Source organism: Apteryx mantelli, chromosome 22, assembly GCF_036417845.1.
Source record: "Apteryx mantelli isolate bAptMan1 chromosome 22, bAptMan1.hap1, whole genome shotgun sequence".
Lineage (NCBI taxonomy): Eukaryota > Metazoa > Chordata > Aves > Apterygiformes > Apterygidae > Apteryx > Apteryx mantelli.
In genome coordinates, this window is record NC_089999.1 from 1,447,780 (window position 1) to 1,464,653 (window position 16,874).

Consider the following 16,874-nt stretch of genomic DNA (forward strand, 5'->3'; position numbering starts at 1 on the left):
TTTGGGGTACTTTATGAGTAGTTAAGGTACAACCAAGTAGCCTGTTTCACTGTTTTTACGCTGGAACGCTAACTTCCACTGAGAACTAATCAGTTTGCCTTATTCTATTGAAAGGGTTTTCTTTCAATTCTTTTGCTTAACGTTCCTAAAACCCACGTTCTATAAACCGAGTTAGACGGCAGACCCCTAGAGCTGACGTGCAGCTCTTGCTCGGTCGTGCTTCGAGCGGCCTTCCTGCCGCCCAGGCTGCTGCAGCACGGCCGCTTCACCACCTCACCCCAGCGCTGCTTGTGGCGGGGCGAGGGCCCGCTCGCGCTCCGACCTTGGATGTGCTACTATTTAACCAAGAGCCAAATCCACTGGCACACCCTGGCGTTTGCATATGGACCTCCTTACTTGTCTTCAAATGTGCGGGTTTTTAAAATTGTTGTCTGGAGTAGGTTACATCTCTTGCGTGTGTTAGATTGAACCAAAGAAGCCTCCAGCTGTGCCCAAATGCTGCTCCTAAAGCCTGCCTTCCAGTCCTTACAAAATCCCTGCAGGATTAAATGTATTAACTTTTTTATTTTTGTGCAGTTTCTAACTGATTTTTGCTAGTGATGTTAATTGAATTAAGTTTATTTGGGGAGGTCTGAGTATCTGCTCCATTTAAATAAACTGGTGACTTTCCTTTTATGTTGGGGGGAAAAAAAAAAAAAAGAAAAGGAAACCCAAAGTGTGCCTCTCAGATTTAAGGGTTTCTGGTTACATTTATTCTTAAGACCAGCAATGATTCTTTATATACAAAGATATGTTTTCCTCTTTTTTTATTACTGTTAAAGAAAAAAATAAAGGATAAAAACCTCTTTCTTTGCTCTGGACCCAGTAATTGCGCTGGTACATAAACGCACTGAGAAAACAAACTTTTGTTTGAAACTTTTGTAACAACTTATGACTGTTTTTGTATATCAAAGTTGATTCTTTCAAAATATTTGGATCTAGTTTCTAAGTTATTTGAGTGTTTTATATGTTTCAGAAAATTACTTTGAATTGTTCACCAGCATCTTGAGTTATCTGTAATGCAATGGTGACACAGTAGGCTCAAAGCTACCTGGAGTAGCTTGTAAGGCCTCTCTCTTTTCCTTCCTTCCTTAGTAACTTGATTGATTACAGTAATATCACAGATTACCCGAAACCCCTTCCTTTATAACTAGATCCTCCTTCCTTCCACATTTAATTGCTATTAGTGTGAAGAAACTGTTGAAATGGGCATTTTAATATAAGTATGGCTTAAAAAGATAAAAATGAGGAAAAGCAAAAAAAATTATATAGAAGGTTATCTGTGGGTCTGTGAGATATGGCTGTGGAAAGATATTGTAGTAGTTTTAACACTATTGTTATTACCTTTTAAATCATTTATCCAATAAAATATGGAAGAAGAATCACCATTTCTTTTTATGTTTCTCTCCTTAATTGTGTGGCTTGGTCAGGGTTTTTTTTGTTTTTTTGTTTATTGGAACATTTAAAATTAATGCTAATTCTAGATGCTAATGATGTTAGGAAATATTTCCCTGTGATTAACTCAGTCTTCATTTTGCCTACTGTAGGAACAAATTGGACAGGTGCAGCTTGCAGTCTAATTCAGAAGTGAGTCACTGAACACTCCAACTTATATCCGCATTTCAGGTCCAGTTCTGTACTTTTTACGTCTAACTTTAAGCACTGAATTGTGTCCAGCATTGGGCCTTTTACTCTCTCGGAACTTTTTTAAAACAGGGCTTGGCTGCAGAACCAGTTATACTGGTGTGACCAACACGCTTCCCTGCAGTACAATAGGAACATTATTCAACAGGATAAATAGTGTTAAGTTGAAAAATGAATTCATGCAGCAAAACTTATATCAAATAATATCTTCAAGTAAATAATTTCAGTATACTTTCTTTATATTACTCTCACAGTAGAAGGTGTAATTTTAAAGAATATCAAGGTTTGCATTGCCATGAGTGGTTTATTTCACCCCAAAACTCTTAGTCTAAAGCAGTATGGCCCTTTTTAAGTTTTAACCTGGGAAGGAGAGCCAGTGAGAACAGCGTACCAGAACCACTAGAGTTCAACAGCTGTAACTCTCAGCAGGGGCTTTCGGTGTCCCCGCAGCAGCAAGGGGCTTGGGGGCAGAGCTTGCTGGGGCGCCCGGCAGGAGGGGAGGAAGGCTGGGCGCACCTTCCCCTGGGCGGGCGGGCGGGCGGCTGGGCTCCTGCTGAAGGGAAGGGAAGGGAAGGGAAGGGAAGGGAAGGGAAGGGAAGGGAAGGGAAGGGAAGGGAAGGGAAGGGAAGGGAAGGGAAGGGAAGGGAAGGGAAGGGAAGGGAAGGGAAGGGAAGGGAAGGGAAGGGAAGGGAAGGGAAGGGAAGGGAAGGGAAGGGAAGGGAAGGGAAGGGAAGGGAAGGGATGTTCGTTTGAGGAGCGAGGAAGGCGTGTGTCCCTGCGAGGCAACAAAGCCCCCATCCCGCTGTGCTGATGACAAAACACAGTCCCAGACAGAGGTAAAACTGACTTTTAAAGCCGTGTTTCCTGAATTAAATGCCTATTGCGCTGAGAGGCATTTTCTATTGCGTATGAGTGAAAGGGAACATACTCCCTCTGTAGGATAATTATTGAGACAAAGCAAGAAATTTTTAACATGCCTCTGCAAGTGTTTTTGTCTTTGACTAATCTAAGACTTGTGTCTCCTGTCCATAGATGCAAATTCCTAAAAAATAAATAACTAAAAAATCCACGTAACCTTTAGATGTCGAGGACTGATACAGACATTACTCCGCTTGCTTGAAGCCTCGATGTGGAAAATAAAAATTAACTCTGCAGGGAAAAGCTCCTCAAGTAAATAGCTTACCTTGTCATTTTAGCATTTTACAGATTTGGTAGCGGTACCAAATCCAAATCCATCTTTTGGATTGATGATTAGCTGTCAAATATTCAAGGCCCTCTAGGAATCTGTTAGTATTACAACTTGAAGTGGAAAGCCAAGTTCAGTTTTCCTACCTAGTTTTAAAAAGTCATAAGCAAGACACAGTGTCTGGTATGTCTAGAATGAAACAAACTGTACAGTATCCCTTAAAATGCATTTATTTGTTTTAATATAAAGATTTAACAATTATTTGCCCAGTGAGCTGGACTTAGGGCGCAACAAAAAACAATTGGACCAAATAATTACAAAAACAAATACACAGATTACCCCTTCTTTGCAAATGTTACCTCATAACCAAATTTTAGCACATTACAAAGTTTACTAAATGCAGAACACTCTTACAGATTATTCAGAACTAACAGCCCATGCGGCAGTTCAGCCTCCCCACACCAACCCTTGTCCCTGCCATTCCATCCTGTGCCTGCATAACACGATGCTTGAACGAGAGAGCTGGGCAAGCGGAACTGCCAGTTTCCGAAGACAGCGTTGTGCCTCAGCCCAGTGCACGAGCAGCGCCAGCTCCCTGGCACAGGCCGGTTGGCGAGAGCGGTGGGGGCACGCTCACTGTTCTGCCTGCTACGTCCTCTGCAGCACTGAGATAATGACATGGTAAATGCAGAAATGATCTTTAAAAAAAAGTACGAAATTGACCCTGAAGAAAAATAAAATCAATTTTAAAACCACCTTGGCTTTAACTTGGAAGTTGAAAACTACCCTTCAAAGTGGAGGGGGGGGGAGATACTGCAGCTCCCGCAGAGGGAGGCAGGGCAGGCCAGGAGGCCGGAGGAAGGCAACGGGGGCAGAGAGACAGCGGCTGTTGTCGAGAGGTTTGCAGTGCCTGGAAGCACAAGTGCAGAGGGGGAAATGGGGTAGTGGAAGGGAGAGAGAGAAAAAGGAGGAAGGAAGGAAGGAAGGAAGGAAGGAAAGAAAGAAAGAAAGAAGGAAAATGAGAGAGGGTAGGGGAGAGAGGGGGAGGGGAGAGAGGGGGAGGGGAGAGAGGGGGAGGGGAGAGAGGGGGAGGGGAGAGAGGGGGAGGGGAAGGGGGAGGGGAAGGGGGAGGGGAAGGGGGAGGGGAAGGGGGAGGGGAAGGGGGAGGGGAGGGGAAGGGGGAGGGGAAGGGGGAGGGGAAGGGGGAGGGGGAGGGGGAGGGGGAGGGGGAAGGGAAGGGGGAGGGGAAGGGAAGGGGGAGGGGAAGGGAAGGGGGAGGGGAAGGGAAGGGGGAGGGGAAGGGAAGGGGGAGGGGAAGGGAAGGGGGAGGGGAAGGGGGAGGGGAGGGGAAGGGGAAGGGGGAGGGGAAGGGGGAGGGGAAGGGGGAGGGGAAGGGGGAGGGGAAGGGGGAAGGGAAGGGGGAGGGGAAGGGAAGGGGGAGGGGAAGGGAAGGGGGAGGGGAGGGGAAGGGGGAGGGGAGGGGAAGGGGGAGGGGAAGGGGGAGGGGAAGGGGGAGGGGAAGGGGGAGGGGAAGGGGGAGGGGAAGGGGGAGGGGAAGGGGGAGGGGAAGGGGGAGGGGAGGGGAAGGGGGAGGGGGAGGGGGAGGGGGAGGGGGAGGGGGAGGGGGAGGGGGAGGGGGAGGGGGAGGGGGAGGGGAAAGGGGGAGGGGAAAGGGGGAGGGGAAAGGGGGAGGGGAAAGGGGGAGGGGAAAGGGGGAGGGGAAAGGGGGAGGGGAAAGGGGGAGGGGAAAGGGGGAGGGGAAAGGGGGAGGGGAAAGGGGGAGGGGAAAGGGGGAGGAGGGGGAGGAGGGGGAGGGAAAAAAGGGGAGGGAGGGGGGAGAGGGAGAAAAGGGGAGGGAGGGGGGAGAGGGAGAAAGGGGGAGGGAGAGAGAGAGAGGGAGAGAGAGGGAGTGCACGAGAGAGAACGCATGCGAGAAAGTGAGCGCACGAGAGAGGGCGCATGCGAGAGGGTGAGGGGGCAAGAGAGGGCAGGTGTGGGAGAGAGAGGGGGGGGGCAAGAGCCGGCGCACGAGAAAGAGAGAGAGAGAGAAGGAAGGCGCGCGTGCGAGAAAGGAGGGGGCAAGAGCCGGCGCGCGCAAGAAAGAGAGAGGGGGCAAGAGCCGGGGCGCGCACGCGAGAGAGAGAGAGAGAGGGGGCAAGAGCCGGCGCGCGCACGCGAGAGAGAGAGCAAGGGCCCGCGCACGAGAAAGAGGGTGTGCGTGCGTGCGTGTGTGCGAAAGAAAGAAAAGAAAGAAAGAAAGGAAGAAGGGAAGGGGGAGGGGGAAGGGGGAGAAGGGGGAGAAGGGGGAGAAGGGGGAGAAGGGGGAGAAGGGGGAGAAGGGGGAGAAGGGGAAGGGAAAAAAGGGGAGGGAGGGGGAGAGGGAGAAAAGGGGAGGGAGAGGGGGGAGAGGGAGAAAGGGGGAGGGAGAGAGAGAGAGAGAGAGGGAGAGAGAGTGAGTGCACGAGAGAGAACGCATGCGAGAAAGTGAGCGCACGAGAGAGGGCGCATGCGAGAGGGTGAGGGGGCAAGAGAGGGCATGTGTGGGAGAGAGAGGGGGGCAAGAGCCGGGGCGCGCGCGCGAGAGAGAGAGGGGGCAAGAGCCGGGGCGCGCGCGCGAGAAAGAGGGGGCAAGAGCCGGCGCGCGCGCGAGAGAGAGAGAGGGGGCAAGAGCTGGTGCGCACGAGAGAGAGGGGGGGCAAGAGCCGGGGCGCGCGCGAGAGAGAGAGGGGGGGCAAGAGCCAGCGCACGCGCGCGAGAGAGAGGGGGCAAGAGCCGGCGCGCGCGAGAGAGAGAGAGGGGGCAAGAGCCGGTGCGCACGAGAGAGAGAGAGAGAGGGGGCAAGAGCCGGCGCATGTGAGAGAGAGAGAGGGGGCAAGAGCCGGCGCGCACGAGAGAGAGAGAGAGAGGGGGCAAGAGCCGGCGCGCACGAGAGAGAGAGAGAGAGGGGGCAAGAGCCGGCGCGCGCGAGAGAGAGAGAGAGGGGGCAAGAGCCGGCGCGCGCGAGAGAGAGAGAGGGGGCAAGAGCCAGTGCGCACGCGAGAGAGAGAGGAGGCAAGAGCCGGGGCACGCGAGAGAGAGAGAGAGGGGGCAAGAGCCGGCGCGCACGAGAGAGAGAGAGAGAGAGGGGGCAAGAGCCGGCGCGCACGAGAGAGAGAGAGGGGGCAAGAGCCGGTGCGCACGAGAGAGAGAGAGGGGGGGCAAGAGCCAGTGCGCACGCGAGAGAGAGAGGAGGCAAGAGCCGGGGCACGCGAGAGAGAGAGAGAGGGGGCAAGAGCCGGCGCGCACGAGAGAGAGAGAGGGGGGGCAAGAGCCGGCGCACGAGAGAGAGAGGGGGGGCAAGAGCCAGTGCGCGCGAGAGAGAGAGAGAGGGGGCAAGAGCCGGCGCACGAGAGAGAGAGAGGGGGCAAGAGCCGGCGTGCGCGCGCGAGAGAGAGAGAGAGGGGGCAAGAGCCGGCGCGCGAGAGAGAGAGAGAGGGGGCAAGAGCCGGTGTGCGCGAGAGAGAGAGAGAGGGGGCAAGAGCCGGTGCGCACGAGAGAGAGAGGGGGCAAGAGCCGGCGCGCATGAGAGAGAGAGAGGGGGCAAGAGCCGGTGTGCGCGAGAGAGAGAGAGGGGGCAAGAGCCGGCGCGCGCGAGAGAGAGAGAGAGGGGCAAGAGCCAGTGCGCGCGCGAGAGAGAGGGGGCAAGAGCCGGCGTGCGAGAGAGAGAGAGAGGGGGCAAGAGCCAGTGCGCGCGCGAGAGAGAGGGGGCAAGAGCCGGCGTGCGAGAGAGAGAGAGAGGGGGCAAGAGCCAGTGCGCGCGCGAGAGAGAGAGAGGGGGCAAGAGCCGGCGTGCGAGAGAGAGAGAGAGGGGGCAAGAGCCGGCGCGCGCGACAGAGAGAGAGAGGGGGCAAGAGCCGGCGCACGCGACAGAGAGAGAGAGGGGGCAAGAGCCGGCGCGCGCGACAGAGAGAGAGAGAGAGGGGGGGGGGCAAAAGCTGGCGCGCGCGAGAGAGAGGGGGCAAGAGCCAGCGCGCGCACAAGAGAGCAATGGCCCGCGCGCGAGAAAGAGGGTGTGCATGTGTGCGTGCGTGTGTGCGAAAGAAAGAAAGAAAGAAGGGAAGGGGGAAGGGGGAAGAAGGGAAGGGGGAAGAAGGGAAGGGGGAAGAAGGGAAGGGGGAAGAAGGGAAGGGGGAAGAAGGGAAGGGGGAAGAAGGGAAGGAAAGAAGGAAAGAGAAAGGGAAGAAAGGGAAGAAAGGGAAGAAAGGGAAGAAAGGGAAGAAAGGGAAGAAAGGGAAGAAAGGGAAGAAAGGGAAGAAAGGGAAGAAAGGGAAGAAAGGAGGGAAGGGGGGAGGGAGTAGAGGGGGGGAGAGGTGAAGGGGGGGAGGCCGCTTCTCTTTTTGTTGCTCAAATTTTTCCAGTAGCTACAGTATTTTTTAGAACAGATGAGGAAACAGGAATGGTTCTTCAAATAATAGTAACTAAAATTAAAAAAAAAAAAAAAAAAAAAATCAATAAATGCCAATGCTGCAAAATTTGATGCAACGCCAAACATTCTTCCTAAACCGGATTTAATCCAATTCAAGGCATTTTGCAAATTTCTTAAGTAAATAAATAAAACAAGATAAACTTAACAGTAGCTGGGGGGAGGGCAGAGTGTGTGTGTGTGCCTGTATTTTACAGCCAGGCACGGAAGCAAGCCAGAAAGCAGTTTGTAAATTAGAACATGGGGCAAAGCACTCCCAATTCAAGTTTGGGGTTTTTTGGTTTTTTTTTAAATCAAGTGGAGTTAAAATATTTGGAGAAGCCATTTGCTCTCTCTCCAATGAAAATTTTGCTCTTTTAAAACAGGAAAGAAAAAAAACCCCACCACGCTTATCATTCTTACTTTTCTTCTTGAGGTATGCGTGACTGTACCTTAACTCCAGAATATATCTTCAGGTGACTGAGCTGAAGGAGGAGGTATGGTGGTTTTGTTTTATCTTACAAGTCACAGCCATGACAATGCAATGAAAAGAATCTATAAATTGCAACAAACTTCTGTACAACAAAATTCCTGCAGCCCTGAAATACAACAGTCTGCACAAACAATGGCCTTAAAACTAACTATCGGAATAGCTACAGGTCACGAGTTCCCATCTTGCCGCGCAGCCCTTTCCCCCTCTGGACGTGGCAGAGCTGAAGAGGTTCACCAGCTGACTGTTTATAATGCTCTCTACTTGCATCCCATTCTACTCCAAAACGTGTCAACAAGAAATTTAGTGCTATCTCTTCATATAAATGCAATCATACTAGTAAACTGGAACACTGCCTCTCCAGTAGAGGGTGGACTGATTTAACTCTGCTTTTTATACCTATACTTCTAAATCTGTATACAGAGCATATCAGAGCTGTAGAGAGAAAATAATTTAATTTTGTTCCCTCACTAACCACTCTACTGAGGTCAGTGCAGAGCACAGAGCAGGAATGTTTCAAAAGCTAGTAAGTTTAAAAAAAAAAATTGGATGTTCACATTGCACTTTGTATCTCTACTCCCGCTCCAATCTAAGCTAAATGTCAATAACCATCTTGTTCAAAGGCAGGTCAGAACAGTGGATGAAATACCTATTTTAGCCTAGATGTTACACGGCTTTTTGAAATAGTTTCAACCTGGTGTTTTTCCAGTCACTCAAAAACATCTCCAAAGCTTTAAGACAAATGGGACCTAGTTGGATATTAATCTACAGCAGCTCATAAATAAAGTAGCCGATTAAAACATAGTTTTTGTTTGCAACAATTTTTGTTGTTACAAATATTGTTGCAACAAGTTATTGTTGTTATTCTCCCATATTTTCAACCAGCTTAATGAAAATACAGTAGAACCTCATTGTTTCACACTTGTCACTGGGAGATTCAGTGTACATTTCTTCACTGTGACCATTTGACAACATTCAAGCACTAAGAGTTAAGCTAGGATGATGTACTTCAAGATATGCTCTGTTCTTATCAGTGATGAGTTATAATTCAGCTTTATCTCCTATTCCGGGATGTAAGTGTACTGATATTTAGTAGAAAAAAAGTCATAAAACGAGGCAGCACTGACACTCTCTTTGCTGGAATGTGGACAGATCCTGGGCCTAATTTTAAAGGGTGGCTTCGCAAGATTCTACTGTAATCTACACAAAATGTATAAAACACGGACCATTTCCAGAATAAGGCCACTAATTCTGCCATTGGCAATTAACAGTGAGAAACAGCAGTTAAAACACTCACTTGATTACAGAGGTGTTTTTGAGGCAATAAACTGTGGGAAGAAGTATAAACACACAGTCCTCTCATCCCTCCTCTTTCTTTTCCAGTATGAGTATAGGTGTCTCTGCTTCCTGTATGTACCTATTCCCTGAGGAGAAATTTCAGTCTGTTTTCTTAGTGGGGAATCTAAACAAGCCCACGCTACATTTAAAGATGGGGACGGCGCTGTAAAACAGTAGGATTATAAGTTTCCCATGAGTCATAGTCATGACAGTCTGATGTCCAGATGCCCAGATTCGATACCAGCGCCCATAAAAAGGGTCCGAGATGGCTGGGCATAACATGTCGTTCAAATTCACTTCTGTGACCTAGGAAATGGACAACAGATTTATAAATTAGTAACATTTTGTGTTGCGCTGATTCAGACACCTAAAATGGTAATTTTCAAATTACCAGAGTAATCAAAAGTGTTTAGCTGGCAATCCTTTGTTCACCATCAGTAGGCCAGCTTTCAGAAGGAAAGCAGATCTGAAGGCAGTTGTGCATTTAAGAGATGGATTTATACACGTGCATAGCTGATTTATACAAGGTTTTGCCACTACTTGTGAAACATGAGATACAAATGGCCATTAGGATGTGCAATTAAAAATTTGTATTCAAGTAATTTTATCCATGGGAATCTGAACACTTTGAAAAACTAATGAGTGTTTTTACTTTGAATGTACCTGCAAACTATCCATGTACTAATGCACATTTACTTACCAATCCCAGAATCTGCAAGATGCTAAAATGATATACGAACATAAGCCCAGTAGACAGAAGAGCCCACCAGAAATTGGAGAGTGGTTCTGGAGTGTCGATGCCTTGAAAAGAAAGGAACACATTAGTATTCAGCTGAATTACTGTGTCCAAACACTCATGGAAAATCCTCTTTTCTCCTCTAGATGTTGGGGTATCTGGTTTTAGCTGATAACCTAGTGACTACTGTTATAGTAATTAATATTTGAGAACCTTACTTCTTACCTGGAGCATCTGGATCAGTTTCTTCCCTCCTTCTGCTCCAGCATTAAAACGTACAGTGTATTAGCTCATTAAGCTTGCCTATTTTCCACCAACACCAGTGATTTTCACCTCATTTACCTAATTTTTCCTTCTAACACAGAAGTACTAAATGTATCTAAAAGCAGGTTGTTAATCGTACTCAGACACCTGCTCGTTATGGGAGCTATAACTTTAGCATGCACAGAACTAACCCAGGTAGTGGCAATTACTGCGCAGTCCTGTACTGGAGTGTGGCTTGATAGCCATTTCCTATTTTATTGTTGGTTGACATCTATTCAAGTAATTTGCACCAATAATGCACAGGAACAGAAAACCTTTATAAAGTAGTCAATCCATTAGTGACAGACCATGCTCTTAAGTGAAAATTGCTGTGGAGATACTCTCAAATATACCCTATAAACAATTTTATGTTCAGTAGATATCACAGATGCTGTAAAGTATTTGTCCCCCTCAAATGAAGCAGCAGGTACCACAGTATTTTGGGCCTCTCCTCCTGAAAATGAGTTTTGGCAATTTAGTGAAAAAAACACAATGTCACATGATCTAGAGTTTACCAAAGAAGTAAGAATACTCTAATAAAAGTACCTTCAGATGCAAGACTATTTTTAGAATTAAATAGTCACACATATAGCGAGAACAGAAACAGCTTACAGAGTTGTCAGTCTTACTAACAGACACGTTAATAAGATGTGGGGAAAATATTACTTTCCTTATGACTTTAATAACCTAGGGACACACACACAAAAAAGATGCACACTGTCATGCTGTTCAGACTCTGTAAAAAGCTGTAGACTTTCAGACAACTATAAAAATACACTGTCATTTTTATCTGCCTTTGCCTGCTCTCTGCCCTGTTAGATATTATCAAATGTTGACACGTATATTCATTACTCAAAGGATGCCTTGTGGCAGAGACGGGCATATTCATATTACCCTTCACTAGCTAGCACATTCAGCAATAACCATAAAGATTCAATAGACTTCAGCATAGGCTGTACAAGCCTACTGGAGACTGAGAATAACTATGCACATGTGTAGGTAGCTATGACTACTCACTACACTAAAGCTGGTATGAGTATGCCTATGTACGGTATCTTATGAAGGAAAAGGCAAATAACTCCTTTTCCCTGCTTCACCGCACCACCATTCAGTCATGCATGCTCTCTGTTTTAAAACCACCAGAGGACTGCTTTCTCCATCCTTATTGCCCTTTTACAATCCTTTCCTGCATTTATTTTTCTGTAATTTTGGCTGTCATGCCAGGTAGCTACAGCAAAATCAATGTAATTTAAAGAGAAATTTCTGAAAGTTACAATATTCTTCCCAAAATTACCTGCACTTTACATTCTAAAGCAGTAGAGCTATCCATTGTCCACTGAAAATAACATAGCGGCTCCGTTCCTAGTCAGGAAAGAGCAAGAAGTTGGTTGTATACTTGAATGACAGCACACGTATGCACCCCATATATCAATCGCTCTCACTGTGACTTTAATAAACAACAACATTACTGTAATTTTACCCAAAATACAATTGCATACCATTGCTGTGATTTGATGCAGCCATGACAAAGAGGAGCAGGGAAGCTACTTTGAAAGCGTAAGGCAGCTTATAAGAGTTCTTTTCCAGTGGGCGGATGAAGGTCAGAGGAAGTGTCTGAACTACAAGCAAAATCCAAAGTTAAAAGTGAACTTGATATGAATAACGGAGTCCTCTGTAGTTAAAGGGAGAAAATTCAGACTCGTCTAATACTTCTAACATACTTAGCAAGTATGATCTAAGAGCTGGGGGGTATCCTGTTTACAAACTAGTACAGAAAGCTTTACTTAAATAGCAATGATATTAATTAAACTCTGCTACCTGAAAAGGTCGGTAAGATGGCAGATACATGATACCACCTGACATATGGTTTTTCATTACAGATAGTGAGGGAGGAAGCAAGTAGCTTTGGTGTCAGAGCTTAAGCGACCACAGCTCTATTACCAAAGTACCAACTTTAAGTGACCTGGTCAAGCTATACATAAACTTTTGTGCTGCCTCCCCAGCTGTAAAGAAAATGTCATTTGACTTGCAAAGTTTTTAGTGTTGTCTTCGCAGTTTTAGGTGCATTTTTAACCTAGATGCAATATACAAAATAATATTTAAATAAGTTAAGCTATCTAAAACAGCTCCCAGGAACTGGCAGAGTAGTGCTATACCATATTTGTTTTCACATGAACTCACCTGGTTGACATCTACTTATGTTATTTCAGAAGTATTCTATAAAGCCTGAGAACAGATGGTACTAGACTAAAGAGGTAAACATTCAGAAAAGCTAGGATTCAGAGACCTTGATATTTGGGGGACAACTTAGGGGCCTACATTGTTTCACTAGGCAACGTGTAAAACTCTAAAACAGACAAGCGGTCCTAGCTATGAAACAGGCTTGGAGGAAGAAGGCAGTCTTTAAGAGATTAAGTAAATTGCCCAAGATTACAAAGCAGAGCAATGGCATAGTTTGGCTTTGAACCCATGTTTCTCGTATCCAGCTCGAACAATCTAGTCAGAGAATCATGTTTCAGCAGACACTTAGGAGAGCTGTTCAGGTTCTTCCAGCTAAGAATTTTGCACTACTACATCCTCTTTTTTTTCTTGCAAAATTAAAAAAAAAAAAAGTTACTCTCACACTCCACAGACTTCTGATCTCACCAAATAATAGAAAATCCCCCTCGCTTGCTAGACTTCACAATCCTGAAAACAACAGTATGATATTCAGTAGTGTCATTATCCAGACATCGAGGGACAAAAAGGAAACAACGACCTCCACACAGAAACATTTCAGAGCGATCTGGATTCCCACATGTGTTTTGGGATACTAATTTTAAATTCATATCTGGGATATTTTGTGAACGTTTCTCATTAGATAAATAATCGCTACAGATTCTACCTCTCTGCAACAGTGCTATTCAACAGATGACTGTTTAACAGGCCAGGGTGATCTACTTTCCTTAGCACACAGTCTGTTAACAACGGCATACAAAAAGGAAAACTGAGATCCAACTGAGAGGTTGTTTGAACGGCCTGCGGTGGGTTTGTCACAAGCTATTTGCTGCTCACATGGGAAATCAATTTCGATATGTAGCGGTGAGCTTCACCATCTCTCTATTCACTACGAATCACAGGCAGTTCTTATACGGTATGTTAAGCACATTCAAAAAAATTTAATCCGACTGCCAGTCTGGCACTAATCTCATTCTCAGAAACGCTCATGCCCCAGACAGTTGAGACCATTCCAGATCAGGGGCATCCAAGTAGGCTGTATATTTGCTCTTGTGTTGAAATAGCATGGTAATGGATATTTCAGTTTAAACTTTATTATTTCAGTAGCGCTGTTGGGAAGGACTTAATATGGATTCAGGAGATTTGGGTTCATCATCTGCTTCTGCAATAAGAACTCATGTGACCTTGGACAAGTCAAATAGTTAATTTTGTCATCTAGGCAACGGAAGTGTGGCTTTAAAATCTAAAGATCAACAAGGAACAGAGACTACATTTCTTTTATACTTTTTCCCCCATGAAGTCTTGTGCTAGTTCTAGTGTCCTTACTAATTATTTATTTTTATTCAAACTTCTCAAAAAATAGGCTTGTGAAAATCTTTACAGAATTTAACAGAAACTAATACTCTTTTGTATTTCCATCTAAGCATAAGGTAGTAGAAAATTACTCTTCTTTTGATTGCAAGCGGAGATTTATTTTTTTCCCCTGCCCAAAATACAACCAAATCAGTTTACTCTCTCCACAGTGTGGACAACCTGGGTTTGAATTGTGAATTTTGCACACCCATCTTAACAAAGAGGATGCTGGAGACTTAGCTCCCCCTGCAGTCTAATATGTCTGAACCATACAACGACGCTGTTTGACACTGAAGTGACACTGATACAGAGGCCTCTGACTAAGCATAAAGGATATTCCTGGAACTTCAGGTACATCTGTTCACACATCAGATTGCTCCATATGCTGGAGATCTCAAACTGTAAGAAGGATTATCACCTGAACTCTACTGCTAAGGAGTAGCCACATATTAACTCTTATTCCATACCATTGTGGAATGATGCCATTTGCCCACAGCACAAATATGTGGCTGGCATATTTCACTAACAAGAGACAAACAGAATGATCTCTGAATTACCGTACTTCACTTTTTCTTTGGATCATTTTTTACTTCACTTCACTCAATAGTCAAGAACAAAAAGAAGGTTACAAACTTATAGTATAGTAAGCGCAAAGGATTATAAGTGGCGGCTGCTGCTGTAAAACACAAGAGATTCACCAGAATGAAACAGGCTGAATTTGTTCTGAGCATGTGCTAAATTGTATCCCACTGCTTGGCATCACATCCCTAGGTTGTCAACTGAAGCTACTGAACATCCAGACCATACATTATGAGCTTCTATTTCCTAAATGAAACAGTGCAGCTCTGCTGGACAATGCAGCTGAGGGCACATCAACACTAGAGGGGGACAAAGCATCGCGCTTGAGGAATACGTTCTACATTACCTTCTCGGGGTGATGATTAGAAAATCCCCTGTCGGCGCAATGGTTTAGGATTCCCACACTTACTGCAACAGTACAGTAAAGTGAATGCAAGATAGTAATCCTGTTTGAGCAGACAACAAGCAAGCTAGCCTATTTTACTAATGTGTGCCACTACAATTCATTAGAGCTTCAAAATTCCAAGAAATTATCTAACTAGCTGATTAATATTTACCTGGGATCTAATGATAAAAAGAGATCTTTTCAGCTCAGTTTAAGGTGCAGTACTTCCCAAGAAACATCCAAGAAGGCAAAAGTCTTGAAAACAACATAAGCCTTTGGGCAAAAGACCATCTTTTTATTCCCCTAATTCAGGGCCTGACGCTGTTATCCAGGATGGAACTCCAACATATCACCAGAAGCTATTAAGTAACAACATACAAAACAGTAATATATACTTTAAGAAAAAGAGCAAAATTTGTGGTAGCCATTAGGCACATCTTGTTCCATTGGGTGGGACGAATTCAACATACAAAGGGCAAAGTGCCAACCTACCTCCTTTCCGCAGCAGATAGATGGGCACAACATAGAGCATCACATGCTGGATGTAGTAAATTTCCATTTCAAATGGGAGCTGAGGAATAAGGAAAACATTTGTAAATATTTTTCATTATTAACACCTGAGTCACAAGGAACCATTTTTAAGAAGGAAAACTGCTCCTCATGCCCCACAAGAATCCCTTCATTTAAGTTCTTCTGTCACTGTGTATATTAACAAAGTGATGACAGACATTAATGGTCAGTGCTTTGAAAACGCAGCTATCTCTACCCGTCCCATCCTCCTTGCCGCTAACACAATACAGTGCTTCTAGCAGAGAATTCGCAAAATTAGCCAGCAGCACAATAAAGGAGGAATAACATAAGATAACATAAGCTTGCTCTCTTCCTTTTCCCAGTTAGCATAAATTACCAACAACAATGCAAAAAAGCAAAGTAATCAAACCCCCCCCACATGGCAGCAGCCTATTTACAAAAAAAGTTAACTGCTAGCTTGCAAGTGATAGAAGGCTATAAAGCAGGTATTTTAAAATCATTGTAATGAAAAACAAGTTATTGCTGAGAGAGCTTGTGCAAAAATTTTCAAAAGACCTGATTTAGCAAACTGCACACATGTGCAAAACTACTGCGCTTCTCTTAAAACCAATAAAATTCAAAATAGACGAATACCAGTCAATCTTCAAGCTGCAGAAGAATGCATATAAACAAGTTACCTGTTAGCAGATGAGCAATACCTGATTTACCACTAACAACTTTTGAGAAATTACTGTTAGACATTTGTCTGTTTAGTTGAATTCATGTTACCTCTCACAGGAGAGGTCAGACAGACTGTGCTAAAATAATACTGTTCTAAAATTAACCTGAACCAGAGCCCAACTAATTCTAATTCTAGCTCTGTACGAGTTAGAAAAAGTAATACACTATATCTGAAAGTTATTCCCATCTCCTGTAAGTGTTTTTGTCTATATCCATTTGTTACAAAAAAAAAAAAAAAAAAGGTTCAAACTAGACCATAACACATTTAAAATTGAACAATGGCAGGAAAAATTCAAATTCAAACTTCAGAATCCAAGTTGTTGTTGCAGTTCACTTAAAAGGCTGAAAAGACATACTTTTCTAATATATTTCAGATGTGAAAATTGGACAATACCCTTACTTGAGTCTGAAATCTCACAGGAATAATGCAAAGCCAAATCATTAGCTTTGGTTTAAACGCAGGCTCATTTTAAATGCTAAAATGCTAAAGTGACTCCGGATGCAAGTATTACTATCATGGCTTGTCTGTTCAAAAAAAAAAAAAAAAAACCAAAACCCCCACAAAAAAAAAATCTGCATCAGCAGAAGTCAGAGATGGAAACAGTTCAATTTTCTTCCTAAATAAGTCAATAAAGAGCAGGTAAATACTACAGTGATGTTTTAAAGTCTACAATTTTTTTTAATCCAATTTTGAATGTAAAAGCTGTTAAACCCAACAGCTGGATTCCATTAGTCCTGGCATCCCCCAGCTGAATACTTTAAACACTATCAGTGTCCTGATTGCAAACTCCAACATGTTAGCTTACTCTCCCAAGAGTTGGCTGAAAGGATCTTCCATACAAGCTGTTGGGTTAACTTGCTCCAAGTATTCTGTATCAAAACATAAAACCAACCAAGATAATAGTATGCAAA

At 44.9% G+C, this 16,874-nt stretch overlaps 1 protein-coding gene across 1 annotated transcript in view; it reads right to left on the bottom strand.

The window, feature by feature from the left end:
• Nucleotides 1-3,549: 3,549 nt before the first annotated feature.
• The window catches only part of LOC136993925 (transmembrane protein 164-like), a 30,997-nt gene continuing 17,672 nt past the window's right edge, over nt 3,550-16,874 (bottom strand). The window contains exons 4-7 of the mRNA XM_067309552.1: nt 15,204-15,282; nt 9,839-9,939; nt 9,098-9,444; nt 3,550-3,567 (exon numbers count right to left, since the gene is read on the bottom strand). Of these exons, the coding sequence (XP_067165653.1) occupies nt 9,238-9,444; nt 9,839-9,939; nt 15,204-15,282 (387 nt within the window). The 3' untranslated portion in view covers nt 3,550-3,567; nt 9,098-9,237. The remainder of the gene's footprint in view (nt 3,568-9,097; nt 9,445-9,838; nt 9,940-15,203; nt 15,283-16,874) is intronic.